The sequence below is a fragment of the Xenopus tropicalis genome, chromosome 4 (genome assembly GCF_000004195.4).
Source record: "Xenopus tropicalis strain Nigerian chromosome 4, UCB_Xtro_10.0, whole genome shotgun sequence".
Classification (NCBI taxonomy): domain Eukaryota; kingdom Metazoa; phylum Chordata; class Amphibia; order Anura; family Pipidae; genus Xenopus; species Xenopus tropicalis.
The window spans coordinates 152382505-152400865 of record NC_030680.2 but is presented as its reverse complement, the minus strand read 5'-3'; the positions used below and the strand labels follow the sequence as shown (position 1 = coordinate 152400865).

General features: G+C 52.1%; 1 protein-coding gene across 2 annotated transcripts in view; it reads right to left on the bottom strand.

Annotated features, from left to right (window-relative positions):
• Window positions 1–1265: 1265 nt before the first annotated feature.
• Window positions 1266–18361, bottom strand: part of ptpdc1 (protein tyrosine phosphatase domain containing 1) — a 35512-nt gene continuing 18416 nt past the window's right edge. For both annotated transcript variants that reach the window (XM_031901294.1, XM_031901295.1), the window contains exons 2-10: window positions 15572–15667; window positions 10302–10473; window positions 9129–9209; window positions 8371–8489; window positions 7882–8019; window positions 5238–6427; window positions 3155–3334; window positions 2226–2336; window positions 1266–2123 (exon numbers count right to left, since the gene is read on the bottom strand). In XM_031901294.1, coding sequence (XP_031757154.1) covers window positions 2037–2123; window positions 2226–2336; window positions 3155–3334; window positions 5238–6427; window positions 7882–8019; window positions 8371–8489; window positions 9129–9209; window positions 10302–10473; window positions 15572–15656 — 2163 coding nt within the window. In that variant the 5' untranslated portion in view covers window positions 15657–15667 and the 3' untranslated portion in view covers window positions 1266–2036. The remainder of the gene's footprint in view (window positions 2124–2225; window positions 2337–3154; window positions 3335–5237; window positions 6428–7881; window positions 8020–8370; window positions 8490–9128; window positions 9210–10301; window positions 10474–15571; window positions 15668–18361) is intronic.

Genomic DNA, 18361 nt, shown 5'->3' with positions numbered 1-18361 from the left:
CTCTGCTCCAGCCTGGACTCCAACTCCCATAATGCCTTGTAGGTTCTCTGAGTAACCGACTGGGGAAGGAGGAGAATAACAACTGCAAGGCATTGTGGGAGCTGCAGTTCTGCCTGGTACAGAGAGACTTCTGATTGGATATTGGGGAGTTGTATCAGGAGTCAGAACCAGCAGTGCAGGGAAGGGAAAGGGACAGACACAGTGACAGTTACACATAACTATAAACCCAGTGAGAATGAGGAATGAATGGATATTGGGGAGTTGTATCAGGAGTCAGAACCAGCAGTGCAGGGAAGGGAAAGGGACAGACACAGTGACAGTTACACATAACTATAAACCCAGTGAGAATGAGGGATGAATGGATATTGGGGAGTTGTATCAGGAGTCAGAACCAGCAGTGCAGAGAAGGGAAAGGGACAGACACAGTGACAGTTACACATAACTATAAACCCAGTGAGAATGAGGAATGAATGGATATTGGGGAGTTGTATCAGGAGTCAGAACCAGCAGTGCAGGGAAGGGAAAGGGACAGGCACAGTGACAGTTACACATAACTATAAACCCAGTGAGAATGAGGAATGAATGGATATTGGGGAGTTGTATCAGGAGTCAGAACCAGCAGTGCAGGGAAGGGAAAGGGACAGACACAGTGACAGTTACACATAACTATAAACCCAGTGAGAATGAGGGATGAATGGGTATTGGGGAGTTGTATCAGGAGTCAGAACCAGCAGTGCAGGGAAGGGAAAGGGACAGACACAGTGACAGTTACACATAACTATAAACCCAGTGAGAATGAGGGATGAATGGATATTGGGGAGTTGTATCAGGAGTCAGAACCAGCAGTGCAGGGAAGGGAAAGGGACAGACACAGTGACAGTTACACATAACTATAAACCCAGTGAGAATGAGGAATGAATGGGTATTGGGGAGTTGTATCAGGAGTCAGAACCAGCAGTGCAGGGAAGGGAAAGGGACAGACACAGTGACAGTTACACATAACTATAAACCCAGTGAGAATGAGGAATGAATGGGTATTGGGGAGTTGTATCAGGAGTCAGAACCAGCAGTGCAGAGAAGGGAATGAGGAATGAATGGATATTGGGGAGTTGCTTAGAATTATTATTTGGGGAAATATTCCCTGTAAGGGGCTAATTGTTATTTCTGCCTTTTCCAGACTGTAATACCCACTATTCTCCTGTAGGAGGCGACAGTATATAATGAATGGGGGGGGGGGGGTGCTTAATCTGTTTTTCTGCAAGAGAAAGGTTCCGACTCTGTACAAACGGACTGATATTCAGCCAATACAAATAGAATAAAATGTCACAGTGCAATATTTGGGACATTAAGCAGCGGGTCAGCGCCACATTGTCCCCTCTGTCATAAAATAAATAAAGACGGTATTTCCGGTATCGTTAAATACAAATAATAACCAGTCACCGGATACACAGGGAGGGGGGACATGTGGGACAATATCTCACAATTATACACAACACGACATGTAACGGAACCGAACACAGTAGATTGAGCCCTTTGTACCACGGAGCCGACCCACGGGAACTGCCAATGAGCAGAGATAGGAACTGGCAAAAAGGGGGGAAATGGGGAATTCTGCGTTGGGTTTGCCCCCTATTTGCGCAGGTCGGACAGTGCGCCCCTATTTGCGCAGGTCGGACAGTGCGCCCCTATTTGCCCCCTATTTGCGCAGGTCGGACAGTGCGCCCCTATTTGCCCCCTATTTGCGCAGGTCGGACAGTGCGCCCCTATTTGCGCAGGTCGGACAGTGCGCCCCTATTTGCCCCCTATTTGCGCAGGTCGGACAGTGCGCCCCTATTTGCCCCCTATTTGCGCAGGTCGGACAGTGCGCCCCTATTTGCCCCCTATTTGCGCAGGTCGGACAGTGCGCCCCTATTTGCCCCCTATTTGCGCAGGTCGGACAGTGCGCCCCTATTTGCCCCCTATTTGCGCAGGTCGGACAGTGCGCCCCTATTTGCCCCCTATTTGCGCAGGTCGGACAGTGCGCCCCTATTTGCCCCCTATTTGCGCAGGTCGGACAGTGCGCCCCTGAAGATGGGAATGAGGGTGCCATATACAACTGGGGCGTCCTCGGAATCCGCCGTCACCTGGGGGGAAATAAGCAGAATTATCATCAATATACTTTGGAAAGGAAGGCAGTCCCTGTCCCGCAGAGCTTACAGTCTAAGGGCTGATAGAGGGGCAATTACCTTGGTGAAAGCTCGGGCGGCCCTGGCCAGTAGGTCCCCCAGTAACTGGTTAGGGATTGGCTGCAGGCGACTCACACAGTGCAGGACACACAGGAGGGTTTGGTGTTGGCTCTGGGGAAGCAATAAACAAAGGGCAAGTCAGTGGGGGATGATGGAAAAATCTGCCCCCTCCTTCTACTTTACTGCACCTAAACCCCACCTACTTTCTACTAAGCTCCACCCTTTTCAGCATAAGGAGCCAGAACCCCATTCTACTTTACTGCACCTAAACCCCACCTACTTTCTACTAAGCTCCACCCTTTTCAGCATAAGGAGCCAGAACCCCATTCTACTTTACTGCACCTAAACCCCACCTACTTTCTACTAAGCTCCACCCTTTTCTGAGCTTAAGCTTCAGGGGTGTCTGGGCCAAACAGGAACAGATGGAAAGTATTGGGTATAAAGCTTCTCACAGGGTAAAGGAGTTTGGTGCCCTGGGGCATTTGGGGTTGTTCAGCCCTTACTACCCCCTCATGTCCTGCCCTTATACTATTCTGGGGGGTCATTCTCAAGACTGTGAGAAACCCAAATGCTTATGACCTTGGGCTCCAGGACAATGTGGCACAACAACAGCCCTCAGGGCCTTCAGAACCCCAGGTAACTGCCCCTTGTGGGGCTTATTATATAAACAACCCCCCACAAGTAGGGCTGCCACCTTGTTGGTATGAAATAACTTGCCCTCTGCCCTGTCCCACCCCCTCGCTCCCTTTCTAACCCACCTTGCTCTCTATTTCCTGCCCCCCTTACATCACAACCGCACCCCAACATGACAGGCAGCCCCCCCACCCTGGGCAGTAAAGGTGCCAACCCTACCCACAAGGTGCCACAACTGCCCCATAAAATGCAGCAGAGGGTAAAACCCAGAATATTTGGGGAAGTGGTGGCAATACCTTCTCCAGCAGGCAGAGGGCAGTGTTTGGGTCACAGCCCGTTAGCAGGTCAATATCCTCCTTTGTGATGACCGGTTCTTTGAGCTGATCCAGCCAGGCCCACATCAGGCCGCACAGCACCAAGGGGTCTCTCTCCGAGCAGATTCTATCCCAGGCCGATTCCCGGGAGTTTAACTCTTTCTAATAAACATAAAGATGCACAAATGTAACGGAACCCACGGGCGGGTCGGTACCGGAACCATTTAGTGCAACTGCCCCCCACCCAAATGTCCCCTAAGCCACTATTGGTCTCCATTACAATAAATAGGGGATCTCCCTTCCTTATATCCTGCCAAATCTGCCCCAACCACCCCCTCTGTCCCAGTCATGGGGGCACAAAAATATAGAGGAGCAGGGGGAGGAGCCAGAGGGCACAGAGATACAGAGGAGCAGGGGGAGGAGCCAGAGGGCACAGAGATACAGAGGAGCAGGGGGAGGAGCCAGAGGGCACAGAGATACAGAGGAGCAGGGGGTGGAGCCACATAGAGCACAGAGATACAGAGTAGTAGAGGGAGGAGACAGAGAAGCACAGAGATACAGAGGAGCAGGGGGAGGAGCCAGAGGGCACAGAGATACAGAGGAGCAGGGGGAGAAGCCAGAGAGGCACAGAGATACAGAGGAGCAGGGGGTGGAGCCACATAGAGCACAGAGATACAGAGGAGCAGGGGGAGAAGCCAGAGAGGCACAGAAATACAGAGGAGCAGGGGGTGGAGCCACATAGAGCACAGAGATACAGAGGAGCAGGGGGAGAAGCCAGAGAGGCACAGAGATACAGAGGAGCAGGGGGAGGAGCCACATAGAGCACAGAGATACAGAGGAGCAGGGGGAGAAGCCAGAGAGGCACAGAGATACAGAGGAGCAGGGGAGGAGCCAGAGGGCACAGAGATACAGAGGAGCAGGGGGAGGAGCCAGAGAGGCACAGAGATACAGAGGAGCAGGGGGAGGAGCCAGAGGGCACAGAGATACAGAGGAGCAGGGGGAGGAGCCAGAGGGCACAGAGATACAGAGGAGCAGGGGGTGGAGCCACATAGAGCACAGAGATACAGAGTAGTAGAGGGAGGAGACAGAGAAGCACAGAGATACAGAGGAGCAGGGGGAGGAGCCAGAGGGCACAGAGATACAGAGGAGCAGGGGGAGAAGCCAGAGAGGCACAGAGATACAGAGGAGCAGGGGGTGGAGCCACATAGAGCACAGAGATACAGAGGAGCAGGGGGAGAAGCCAGAGAGCCACAGAGATACAGAGGAGCAGGGGGAGGAGCTAGAGAGGCACAGAGATAAAGAGGAGCAGGGGGAGGAGCTAGAGAGGCACAGAGATACAGAGGAGCAGGGGGAGGAGCCAGAGGGCACAGAGATACAGAGGAGCAGGGGAGGAGCTAGAGAGGCACAGAGATACAGAGGAGCAGGGGGAGGAGCCAGAGGGCACAGAGATACAGAGGAGCAGGGGGAGGAGCTAGAGAGGCACAGAGATACAGAGGAGCAGGGGGAGGAGCCAGAGGGCACAGAGATACAGAGGAGCAGGGGGAGGAGCCAGAGGGCACAGAGATACAGAGGAGCAGGGGGAGGAGCCAGAGGGCACAGAGATACAGAGGAGCAGGGGGAGGAGCTAGAGAGGCACAGAGATACAGAGGAGCAGGGGGAGGAGCCACAAAGAGCACAGAGATACAGAGGAGCAGGGGGAGGAGCCAGAGGGCACAGAGATACAGAGGAGCAGGGGGAGGAGCTAGAGAGGCACAGAGATACAGAGGAGCAGGGGGAGGAGCCAGAGGGCACAGAGATACAGAGGAGCAGGGGGAGGAGCCAGAGGGCACAGAGATACAGAGGAGCAGGGGGAGGAGCTAGAGAGGCACAAAGATACAGAGGAGCAGGGGGAGGAGACATAGAAGTAAAGTGATAAGGTTTTTGGGAAGCTGTTGGCCCCACCTCTTATGAGGGGCACTATTAAAATCAGGGTGTAGCCCTATAGCTGTTTGGCACAACGTGGGTGGAGCCAATCTCCTGGCATTGGTATGTTGGTGTCCCTGAATGAATCAGATGGAAACGTTACCTGCCAAACTGCCACTTTCTTCGCTATCTCATCCTCACTTTCCGGCGGTTGTTGCGCAAGGGCTTTTGCCGCCTGCAGCCGCCGGGATTCGAGGTTCGTCTCCGACTGCAGCACAATATGGGGGACGCACGGAGACGCCTCTCTCTCCTCTTGGGTTCCATTCCCCAGATAAAACGTGGCTTTGGGGGCAGCGTCGTGGGCAGTTTCGGGGCCCGTGGCACAGGGGCAGTCATTGCCAGCGGGCAGGGTGGGCTCTGCGTTTGCCAGTAGCGGTGTCTGGTTGCTGTTTAACAAGCAGGAATACCCCAATGAGAAGGTGCGACTCCTCTGCATCTCCCTGGGGGGCTTCCTTTTGAGGAAAAGTGGGGACCCTTCCCTTTGGGGTTCAGGGGTGCCCAGTTTGCTTTGAGTCCAAAAAGAAAACGTATTGTGCGCCGGGGGCTGTTTTTTAGGCAAAGGCGAAGGGTGATCCGAGTCGTCACCGCCGGGCACAAAGCAATGCTTTACCAAAACGTGCGCAACAAAGGGCATCTGGGCCGGCTCGGTCCACGGGGTCTCCCCCTGCTCCAGGAGCAGCTCCGCCTTCTTTAGGTCCGAGTCGCTGTAGCTCAGCCGCTTCTTCAGGTGGGACAGGGGCTGGAGGAACTCGACATTCCGACGCTTCCACAGCGGATCGAATTCCTGCTCACTGGATAACACTGAGTCGTGAAGGGTTAAACCGGCCGTGGGGCTTACGGAAAGGGTTAATGGATCAGCCCCCGACATGGCGCCCCCTAACACTGTATCCAGCGGCACCGCCGGGAGCTGGGACACTGCTTTCTCTATCTCTGCCGTCAGGTCCGGTCCGTCCAAAATCTCCTCCTCCAACACTTGCCTGTTCTCTGCCAGGTCCAGCAGCAACTTACAGACCAGATGGACCATTTTTGGCACGTATTTCAGATGGCGGGCTTCGTAGCCATGGAGCAAGTGCTGCTGTCGGATTAAGTACTGGTTCAGAGTGACGGCGTGAGCCTTGGGGTCCGAGCAGGCGAATACGTTGTGTAATGGAGCCAGGAACTGGGAGAATTCTCTGATGCACAGCAACTGCACCCGGGTCTGGATGGCATTGTGCCGCCTGGCACGCACCAACAGGATGGCCTGGTCTGCCGTCATACGGGTGGCAAATATCAAATAGCAAGCGATCAGCACACCTGAAAGGGATGGGGGGGTCTTATTAATGGTGATGCACCACTATGGCACCTCCTACCCATATGTATAAATACAAATATACAGAGAAGGAATGTTCTGGGCACACAATAAGCTGTACCCCCATACTGTACTGTCTAAGGGAAACACTATGGCACCTCCTACCCATATGTATAAATACAAATATACAGAGAAGGAATGTTCTGGGCACACAATAAGCTGTACCCCCATACTGTACTGTCTAAGGGAAACACTATGGCACCTCCTACCCATATGTATAAATACAAATATACAGAGAGGGAATGTTCTGGGCACACAATAATCCTAATTTACTTTCCAAGTACACAGTTGTCCTTTATCTGCGTTTCTATAGTTTCCATGGTACTGGGGTTCTGCATTAAGCGCATGGATGCAGGGGCAGCAGTGCATTGTGGGGCACAGAATGGACGCCAGGATGTATGTGAGTTGGGGACAAGCTGCAGGACACAGGGCTGCAATAATTACTCAGACATTTGTTAATTCGTGAGTCACAACTTACTCATCTCCCATGAATCCTGCAAATTCCATAGGAGCTGGAAGTAAGGGGACTAAACACCTACGCACCCCCGGTTCCTACTACTGCGGCTTTATATTCAGTAACATTATACTACTGATAACAGGTCAGCCTCTGGGAGCCAAACAGCCATTGGTCCCTGGGAGTCGGTGGAACAGCACCGGGGATCCTTAGTTGGGATCAAGTACAGGTACTGTTTTATTATTACAGAGAAAAGGGAATCATTTAACCATGAAATAAACCCAATAGGGCTGTTCTGCCCCCAATAAGGGGTAATTATATCTTAGTTGGGATCAAGTACAGGTACTGTTTTATTATTACAGAGAAAAGGGAATCATTTAACCATTAAATAAACCCAATAGGGCTGTTCTGCCCCAATAAGGGGTAATTATATCTTAGTTGGGATCAAGTACAGGTACTGTTTTATTATTACAGAGAAAAGGGAATCATTTAACCATGAAATAAACCCAATAGGGCTGTTCTGCCCCAATAAGGGGTAATTATATCTTAGTTGGGATCAAGTACAGGTACTGTTTTATTATTACAGAGAAAAGGGAATCATTTAACCATGAAATAAACCCAATAGGGCTGTTCTGCCCCAATAAGGGGTAATTATATCTTAGTTGGGATCAAGTACAGGTACTGTTTTATTATTACAGAGAAAAGGGAATCATTTAACCATTAAATAAACCCAATAGGGCTGTTCTGCCCCCAATAAGGGGTAATTATATCTTAGTTGGGATCAAGTACAGGTACTGTTTTATTATTACAGAGAAAAAGGAAATTATTTTAAAAAATTAGAATTATTAGCTTATAACAGAGTCTATGGCAAATGGCTTTCTGGATAAGGGGTTTCTGGATAAGGGACCCTGTATTACTAAGGCATAATAAAGCCAAACACGTTACCTGTACGGCCAAGCCCCGCGTGGCAATGGATGGCTACTTTCCCCTCCTGTAAGGCAAACGCCATGACTTTAACCATGTCCAGAATTGTGGTAAGCGAAGCGACGCCGTAATCTTTCCACCCAAAATTATAGAAATAAACTAGAGAGAGAAACAGAGGATTCATATAAATGAGTGCAAAGTTGCCCTTTAAATGCCCAGCTGGCCAGTTAATTGGTCCTTGAGTTATTGGGCTCAGCTGATGGTACATGTATGGGCTCTAGGGGGGGGCAAGTCAATTCTGGAAATAGGTTAATAAATCCCCCCTACTGTACAGTGTTAGTTACCCTTTAATCAAGGAAACCCTGTACCCCAGGGAGCAGCGAGTCCCTTATTATTTGCAATAACTGAGAAAGAACTGGGGCAAAGAGCTGACTGGGGGCCCTTACACTCCGGCTCTGAGCTTGGGGCCGTTCCATAATTAATAAGGAAAACGCCACGGGGGGCACTTACTCTCCGCCTCCATGAAAGCTTCGGGCAGATAAGTGAATCCGCTCTCGGGCTCCAGGGGGTTCCCACAGCTGGCGTGCTCCCCGGGGCGCTGCAGGTTAATGACGGTTTTGATGCTGCAGCTTCGCATTCAGAAGAGAAAAAATAAATAAATTATGATTTAATTTTATTTCTCTTTAAAAATCAAGCAAATCAGTTCAAAGTCAAGGGTACCAGGACTTGCAGTTTGCATCTAGGCCTTGGGTTTAAATCAAACCCCATTTGTGAAGCTTCATTGGATCATTCCTGCAGCTGATCCCTTGTCACATGTAGTACCGCTTCTCACCACTAGTGGCCGCTAGACAAGCTTTTCAATAGGAGACAGAGAAACTCTGAATTCCCAGGGGGAGCTGAACCCCTGAAAAAAAGGTAGGAAAGGGGCGGGGGGAGGAGGGACTGCTATACAGCAGACCCCGTGGTCTGGGCCCCCCTGTCACCCAGACCCCCCCACAACTGAGGGGTCGGCTGTGTAGCTAGTTTCACCACTCAATGAAATAAATGCATATTTACTAATGTTTGGAAATAAAAGCACTGTTGAAAACTGTTGTGTCTCTCCCTAAACTCTCCAGGGTAATTTGTTCAAATGGATCTCTGTATAAACAAACCCCACCCTTAGCTTAGCCACATCTTTTGTTAGGCTTAAACACCAGACAGCACGCTATTGGCTGCAGAAATCCCTTACTATTGACTAGATTTACTAATGCAGCTCCGACCTGAGTTACCTTTTAAATTGCCTGATGATATCATATTTATCAATGATTTCTGATGATGGGCGTGCCATGGCGAGGATGTTGTCTGTGATCCTAAAAAGGGGGGGAAATAAATATATTTAGTTATCTAACATGGAATAAACACATGTAAGGGACCCTTCCTTGTACCTATCTAATGTATCTGCCAGTACCACTGATTCAGGGGGGGGATCCCACAACTTCCCAGCCCCCCCTGTAACTCCCCTTCCTTGTACCTATCTAATGTATCTGCCAGTACCACTGATTCAGGGGGGGGTCCCACAACTTCCCAGCCCCCCTGTAACTCCCCTTCCTTGTACCTATCTAATGTATCTGCCAGTACCACTGATTCAGGGGGGGGGGGGATCCCACAACTTCCCAGCCCCCCCTGTAACTCCCCTTCCTTGTACCTATCTAATGTATCTGCCAGTACCACTGATTCAGGGGGGGGGTCCCACAACTTCCCAGCCCCCCCTGTAACTCCCCTTCCTTGTACCTATCTAATGTATCTGCCAGTACCACTGATTCAGGGGGGGGGATCCCACAACTTCCCAGCCCCCCTGTAACTCCCCTTCCTTGTACCTATCTAATGTATCTGCCAGTACCACTGATTCAGGGGGGGGGGGATCCCACAACTTCCCAGCCCCCCTGTAACTCCCCTTCCTTGTACCTATCTAATGTATCTGCCAGTACCACTGATTCGGGGGGGGATCCCACAACTTCCCAGCCCCCCCTGTAACTCCCCTTCCTTGTACCTATCTAATGTATCTGCCAGTACCACTGATTCAGGGGGGGGATCCCACAACTTCCCAGCCCCCCCTGTAACTCCCCTTCCTTGTACCTATCTAATGTATCTGCCAGTACCACTGATTCAGGGGGGGGGGATCCCACAACTTCCCAGCCCCCCCTGTAACTCCCCTTCCTTGTACCTATCTAATGTATCTGCCAGTACCACTGATTCAGGGGGGGGGGGATCCCACAACTTCCCATCCCCCCCTGTAACCCCCCTTCCTTGTACCTATCTAATGTATCTGCCAGTACCACTGATTCAGGGGGGGGGATCCCACAACTTCCCAGCCCCCCTGTAACTGCCCTTCCTGATCTGATGCCAGTGGCTGCCCCAATGGAAACAACAATTCATGCCCCCCCCCCCCCCCACTAACTTACCAGGAGGAGTAAAGGCCTTTAATGGCTTGTTCCTCATCGCTCCATCGAGTTGGGTTCTCATATTTGCAGGCGCGGCCCCCACATGTCATAGAGCACTGCATGTGGCCGGGGATCACATGGCGCAGCCGCTCCCCCACTTTGGTGTATTTGGATGTTGGGCGTCGGCAGCTCCCTGAGAAACAAATATGTATTAGAGTTTTGGCTGACACTGGGCACAGCGAGAAAGGGGCTCTGACTGAGAAGCTCTGGGCAAGTCCCTCTTCCAGCTTAGAATGCAAGCTCTTTGGTCTAGGATAACCCTGAAAAGGTAAACTCTCCTAACTAAGGAAAGTCTAAATCACTGGGTGGTGCCAAATGTTATATCAGGAGTCAGAACCAGCAGTGCAGGGAAGGGAAAGGGACAGACACAGTGACAGTTACACATAACTATAAACCCAGTGAGAATGAGGGATGAATGGGTATTGGGGAGTTGTATCAGGAGTCAGAACCAGCAGTGCGGGGAAGGGAAAGGGACAGACACAGTGACAGTTACACATAACTATAAACCCAGTGAGAATGAGGAATGAATGGATATTGGGGAGTTGTATCAGGAGTCAGAACCAGCAGTGCAGGGAAGGGAAAGGGACAGACACAGTGACAGTTACACATAACTATAAACCCAGTGAGAATGAGGAATGAATGGATATTGGGGAGTTGTATCAGGAGTCAGAACCAGCAGTGCAGGGAAGGGAAAGGGACAGACACAGTGACAGTTACACATAACTATAAACCCAGTGAGAATGAGGAATGAATGGGTATTGGGGAGTTGTATCAGGAGTCAGAACCAGCAGTGCAGAGAAGGGAAAGGGACAGACACAGTGACAGTTACACATAACTATAAACCCAGTGAGAATGAGGGATGAATGGGTATTGGGGAGTTGTATCAGGAGTCAGAACCAGCAGTGCAGGGAAGGGAAAGGGACAGACACAGTGACAGTTACACATAACTATAAACCCAGTGAGAATGAGGAATGAATGGATATTGGGGAGTTGTATCAGGAGTCAGAACCAGCAGTGCAGGGAAGGGAAAGGGACAGACACAGTGACAGTTACACATAACTATAAACCCAGTGAGAATGAGGGATGAATGGATATTGGGGAGTTGTATCAGGAGTCAGAACCAGCAGTGCAAATACAAAACCCACTTTTTATCTCCAGGGCTTTGGGGTTGGACCTCTCAGTACCGACGGAGGACAGGGCCACCATGACCCGCTGAGAGGAGCAGGACAGGAGTTCTATGGCGGAGCTGCGGCGGTGCTGCTGGACACAATGGAGGGCACCCAAGGCTGAGTGAGTGCGGGCACAGAGGACATGGGCAGCCGAGACCCTCCGGGGCTGCATGGTTCGAGCTGCCGGTGCCGGTCCAGCATGTGCCGAGTAGAATCCAACTTTGCTTTAGAGCCGCCAGCGGAGCTTCCCTATTGGCTGGCCGGTTGCCATGGGGACGTGCCCCACGCAGGTTACACCAGTGAAGTACCCATTATTGTAACTCGGTGCGATGCCTCCCACTGAGTAACGAGAGGCTGAATGTAACTCCTCTCCCGCTGGCAGCCCCCAGGGAACAAAGGCACTAACTGCCAGCTCTTTCCCCTCTGTAAAGGGGAACTTCACCTTTAACTGGCACTTGCAGATGGAAGTCAGTTAACTACAGAGCATTTGACTGTAACAGGCTGGGGGGTTGCTAGCTGGAGGGATGCTGGGAGTTACACCGCACAACAGCTGGAGGGATGCTGGGAGTTACACTGCACAACAGCTGGAGGGATGCTGGGGGTTACACCGCACAACAGCTGGAGGGATGCTGGGGGTTACACCGCACAACAGCTGGAGGGATGCTGGGGGTTACACCGCACAACAGCTGGAGGGATGCTGGGAGTTACACCGCACAACAGCTGGAGGGATGCTGGGGGTTACACCGCACAACAGCTGGAGGGATGCTGGGGGTTACACCGCACAACAGCTGGAGGGATGCTGGGGGTTACACCGCACAACAGCTGGAGGGATGCTGGGGGTTACACCGCACAACAGCTGGAGGGATGCTGGGAGTTGCACCGCACAACAGCTGGAGGGATGCTGGGAGTTGCACCGCACAACAGCTGGAGGGATGCTGGGGGGTTGCACCGCACAACAGCTGGAGGGATGCTGGGGTTGCACCGCACAAACAGCTGAGGGATGCTGGGGGTTGCACCGCACAACAGCTGAGGGATGCTGGGGGGTTGCACCGCACAACAGCTGGAGGGATGCTGGGGGTTGCACCGCACAACAGCTGGAGGGGATGCTGGGGGTTGCACCGCACAACAGCTGGAGGGATGCTGGGGCGGTTTACACCGCACAACAGCTGGAGGGATGTTGGGGGGGTTGCACCGCACAACAGCTGGGAGGGATGCTGGGGGGGTTGCACCGCACAACAGCTGGAGGGATGCTGGGAGTTACACCGCCACAACAGCGGAGGGATGTTGGGGGGGGTTGCACCGCACAACAGCTGGAGGGATGTTGGGGGGTTGCACTGCACAACAGGCTGGAGGGATGTGGGGGGGGTTGCACTGCACAACAGCTGGAGGGATGTGGGGGGGTTGCACTGCACAACAGCTGGAGGGATGTTGGGGGGTTGCACTGCACAACAGCTGGAGGGATGTTGGGGGGTTGCACTGCACAACAGCTGGAGGGATGTTGGGGGTTGCACTGCCAACAGCTGGGGGTTGGGGGGTGCACTGCACAACAGCTGGAGGGATGTTGGGGGGTTGCACTGCACAACAGCTGGAGGGATGTTGGGGGGTTGCACTGCACAACAGCTGGAGGATGTTGGGGGGTTGCACTGCACAACAGCTGGAGGGATGTTGGGGGGTTGCACTGCACAACAGCTGGAGGGATGTTGGGGGGTTGCACTGCACAACAGCTGGAGGGATGTTGGGGGGTTGCACTGCACAACAGCTGGAGGGATGTTGGGGGGTTGCACTGCACAACAGCTGGAGGGATGTTGGGGGGTTGCACTGCACAACAGCTGGAGGGATGTTGGGGGGTTGCACTGCACAACAGCTGGAGGGATGTTGGGGGTTGCACTGCACAACAGTGGGGGGGGTTGCACTGCACAACAGCTGGAGGGATGTTGGGGGGTTGCACTGCACAACAGCTGGAGGGATGTTGGGGGGTTGCACTACACAACAGCTGGAGGGATGTAGAATGAGGGGAAGCCATGATAGTCTGACTCGTAGGAACCATTTCCCCACCCCAGTAGATGGATTGCAAGTCACAGAATATTATTACTATTAGGAGTAGCATTAACATGTTTTTATAAATAGAAAATGTATAAACCTAGTCTGCCGGGTTGTAATAGAAGGGCGATTATATCATAGAGTTGAGGTCTAGTGGGATGGAGGTATGGTATGATAGAGTTCGTCTAGTGGGATGGATGTATTGTATCATAGAGTTGGTCTAGTGGGATGGAGGTATTGTATCATAGAGTTGGTCTAGTGGGATGGAGGTATGGTATGATAGAGTTCGTCTAGTGCAGTGCTGTCCAACTTCTGTGGTACCGAGGGCCGGAATTTTTCCGACGTACGTGGTAGAGGGCCGATAATGGAAGCCAGTTTTGACCACTCCCCTTTTTGAAACTGCACCCACTTGAAACCATACCCATGTTATCACATGACCATACCCATATTAATGGTTGTAGTACAGCAAATACCCGCCATACTCTGCCTGCCCTACCCTGCCTGCGTGTGCCATACTCTGCCTGCCCTACCCTGCCTGCGTGTGCCATACTCTGCCTTCCCTACCCTGCCTGTGTGTGCCATACTCTGCCTGCCCTACCCTGCCTGTGTGTGCCATACTCTGCCTGCCCTACCCTGCCTGCGTGTGCCATACTCTGCCTTCCCTACCCTGCCTGTGTGTGCCATACTCTGCCTGCCCTACCCTGCCTGCGTGTGCCATACTCTGCCTTCCCTACCCTGCCTGTGTGTGCCATACTCTGCCTTCCCTACCCTGCCTGTGTGTGCCATACTCTGCCTTCCCTACCCTGCCTGTGTGTGCCATACTCTGCCTTCCCTACCCTGCCTGTGTGTGCCATACTCTGCCTTCCCTACCCTGCCTGTGTGTGCCATACTCTGCCTTCCCTACCCTGCCTGTGTGTGTGTGCCATACTCTACCTTCTCTACCCTGCCTGTGTGTGCCATACTCTGCCTTCCCTACCCTGCCTGCGTGTGCCATACTCTGCCTTCCCTACCCTGCCTGTGTGTGCCATACTCTGCCTTCCCTACCCTGCCTGTGTGTGCCATACTCTGCCTTCCCTACCCTGCCTGTGTGTGTGTGCCATACTCTGCCTTCCCTACCCTGCCTGTGTGTGCCATACTCTGCCTTCCCTACCCTGCCTGTGTGTGCCATACTCTGCCTTCCCTACCCTGCCTGTGTGTGCCATACTCTGCCTGCCCTACCCTGCCTGTGTGTGCCATACTCTGCCTTCCCTACCCTGCCTGTGTGTGTGTGCCATACTCTGCCTTCCCTACCCTGCCTGTGTGTGCCATACTCTGCCTTCCCTACCCTGCCTGTGTGTGTGTGCCATACTCTACCTTCTCTACCCTGCCTGTGTGTGCCATACTCTGCCTTCCCTACCCTGCCTGCGTGTGCCATACTCTGCCTTCCCTACCCTGCCTGTGTGTGCCATACTCTGCCTTCCCTACCCTGCCTGTGTGTGCCATACTCTGCCTTCCCTACCCTGCCTGTGTGTGTGTGCCATACTCTGCCTTCCCTACCCTGCCTGTGTGTGCCATACTCTGCCTTCCCTACCCTGCCTGTGTGTGTCATATTCTCTCTGCCCTGTATGGCACACACAGGCAGCATACAGTGACACAATGCTGGCACTGCTCCTACAGTCTGCACAATAACTATATATTAAAAAAAAAAAAAACTTTTTAATTGCAGACCAGGGCCGCCAGTTGGACAGCACTGGTCTAGTGGGATGGAGGTATTGTATCATAGAGTTGGTCTAGTGGGATGGAGGTATTGTATCATAGAGTTGGTCTGGTGGGATGGAGGTATTGTATCATAGAGTTGGTCTAGTGGGATGGAGGTATTGTATCATAGAGTTGGTCTAGTGGGATGGGGGTACTGTATCATAGGTGTCGATTTCATGGTAAAAATCCAGCCTGCCAGGGGAACTTTACATGGGTGATGTAGCCGTGACACAGGGGGGGCTGGAGAAAGAGGCTGACCCCCAAACATATTTTCTTAGCAGTTACCTGAAGTTATTGCCATGGTGCCGGTGCCAGTGTTGCCCAGCGGGTAGCATTGCACATTGTTCTCCATCAATATCCCGGCTGCCATCGCATTGGCTCCTGAGAGAAAACACAAAATAAGAACCAAATGATTAACGGATCAATGGTTTCTTCCCAAAAGTTCTGTTCAGTCTCCTGGGAACTGATTGCATTCTATTGTCTCATATAGCCTGCTGGGAGCTGTAGTTCTGTTCAGTCTCCTGGGAATTGATTGCATTCTATCAACTCATATAGCCTGCTGGGAGCTGTAGTTCTGTTCAGTCTCCTGGGAATTGATTGCATTCTATTGTCTCATTTAGCCTGCTGGGAGCTGTAGTTCTGCAGTGGCCCCAGTGCTAAGGGTTATGTACCTATCTCTCGCCTAGGGCACTGTAGGCTGCCAGCTGGGCATTGAGACACCATTAATGTAAGTCATTGGACTGGTTTGTTTATTGCTCTTATAGCCCTGAAAGGGTAATGCTAACGAGCAGAACCAACAGAATCAGTCATTTGAGTACATATGTACAGACACCCAAACACTGTGCCCCACTCACGCCCTGCCTGTGCCATGTATAATGTAAGGCTGGAACTCTGACATGAATGACTACATCTCCCAGCATCCTCTGTCAGCCAAGAACAAGTTGGACTTATAAATCAGTTACGTAAAATGCGAGTTATGTGGTTGCTAGGGTTCCTCTAACTCTAGCAACCATGTACTGAACAACCGGACAGTGAAAAGGAGAGTGCCTAATAGGGACCATGTGATTGTGATTGGCAGAATAACTGACAGTAGGAACCAATCAGGTTTACAGTCAAATTATTGTTGCTATTTAATTCTTCCATCGCAACCAAGTTATCCTGCCAGTTGTTTGGATTGTGGGGGGGGACCCGGACCCCAGAGGAAACCACAGACAATCCATTCATAAAACCCAGCCACGTAGGGTTAAAGGGGTAGTAAGGCAAATGATATTTGCTACATTCAGCTGTGCCAGAGAGGCAGTTACTGCTATTCCCAATTATACGCGGAGCTGGCCAATAACAATGCAGCTTCTGCCGCTCGTTATCAAATCAGAGCAGCGATACACCCCCCCCAACATATTCCAAGGCCATCGGAGCCCAAAGGAACTCGCGCTCTTTATTCTGCAGAATTCAGTATGAGATTGAACTCAAGGTGTTATGGAGCAAGGCTGCTGGGAGTTATAGTTCAATAACAGGTAGAAGGTTGAACAGCTTCGGTATAAACACTGAGACTAGGACTTTGCTGGTTCCCATGAGATTAACGCTATGGAGGGTCACACGTGTGGTCCTTTAGCTGCTCGTCTGGGGCCCCTGGTTCTGGGGAAACCTTAAGGCTACAGGGTACAATGACATTCCCAGAATCCCTACTGTGTGGAACAGTTTGGGGGGCCCTTCCCTGTTTCAGCACAATAATGCCCCCCCCGATACACAGAGCCGGGTCCTACAGAAGGGGTTTGCTGAGATGGGAAGAACCTGACTGAACCCTGACCCCCAACCCAACTGACCCCCTGTGGGATGGAACCCCGACTGTGAGCCTGATCCCCAACATCACTGCCCAACCTCACTAATGCTCTTGTGGCTGAATGGGAGCAACTCCCAGCAACACTGTTCCACCATCTAGTGGGAACCTTCCCAGAAGGGCAGGGGCAGTTATAGCAGCAAGGGGAGGGGCAACCCAACTGCCCCCTGTGGGATGGAACCCCGACTGTGAGCCTGACCCCCAACATCACTGCCCAACCTCACTAATGCCCTTGTGGCTGAATGGGAGCAACTCCCAGCAACACTGTTCCACCATCTAGTGGGAACCTTCCCAGAAGGGCAGGGGCATAGGGGCAACTCTATACTAATCCCCTGGGTTAGAGACAGACAGACAGAGACAGACAGAGAGAGAGAGAGATATAAAGTTTTTCGCAGAGCGCGGCGCCTCACCCCCTTCCCTCCTGTACATGGAAGCAGCGCACAATAGGAGTCGTTCGGCCATTGTTCCGCTCCGTGTGAGCGCTGTGGGGACGCAACTGCGAGGGCTGAACGGAGCTATTAATTGGCCGGGAACAATTGTCCCTTTGTCTTCAGCCATTGTAGCCAAGGGAATCGGGACGGTTCCCCGAGATTCTGCTCGCAATAAAAGCCATGAAGTGACGTGTCCCCGAGAGCGTCCCTCCCACGTGCCACAGAGAGAGCGCAGGGATCAGACAGTCACTAAAAGCCAAGGGGAGCGCTTTTATGGCAAAGTAGTAAAACTGCTGGAATTCCTCTACAAAGTTTGTCAATGTTAAAGGGGAAGTTGACTTGCAAAAAGACTTCCGGGGGGGGGGTTCACATTTAATATTCACATTCCAGTCAGTCAGTTACTTAACCCCCTGTCCCACTCCCCCGTGCAAAGGAAGCAGAGACAGTCACACGGGTACCAGGAAATACACTCCCCCGTGCAAAGGAAGCAGAGACAGTCACACGAGTACCAGGAAATACACTCCCCCGTGCAAAGGAAGCAGAGACAGTCACATGGGTACCGGGAAATACACTCCCCCGTGCAAAGGAAGCAGAGACAGTCACACGAGTACCAGGAAATACACTCCCCCGTGCAAAGGAAGCAGAGACAGTCACATGGGTACCAGGAAATACACTCCCCCGTGCAAAGGAAGCAGAGACAGTCACACGAGTACCAGGAAATACACTCCCCCGTGCAAAGGAAGCAGAGACAGTCACATGGGTACCGGGAAATACACTCCCCCGTGCAAAGGAAGCAGAGACAGTCAC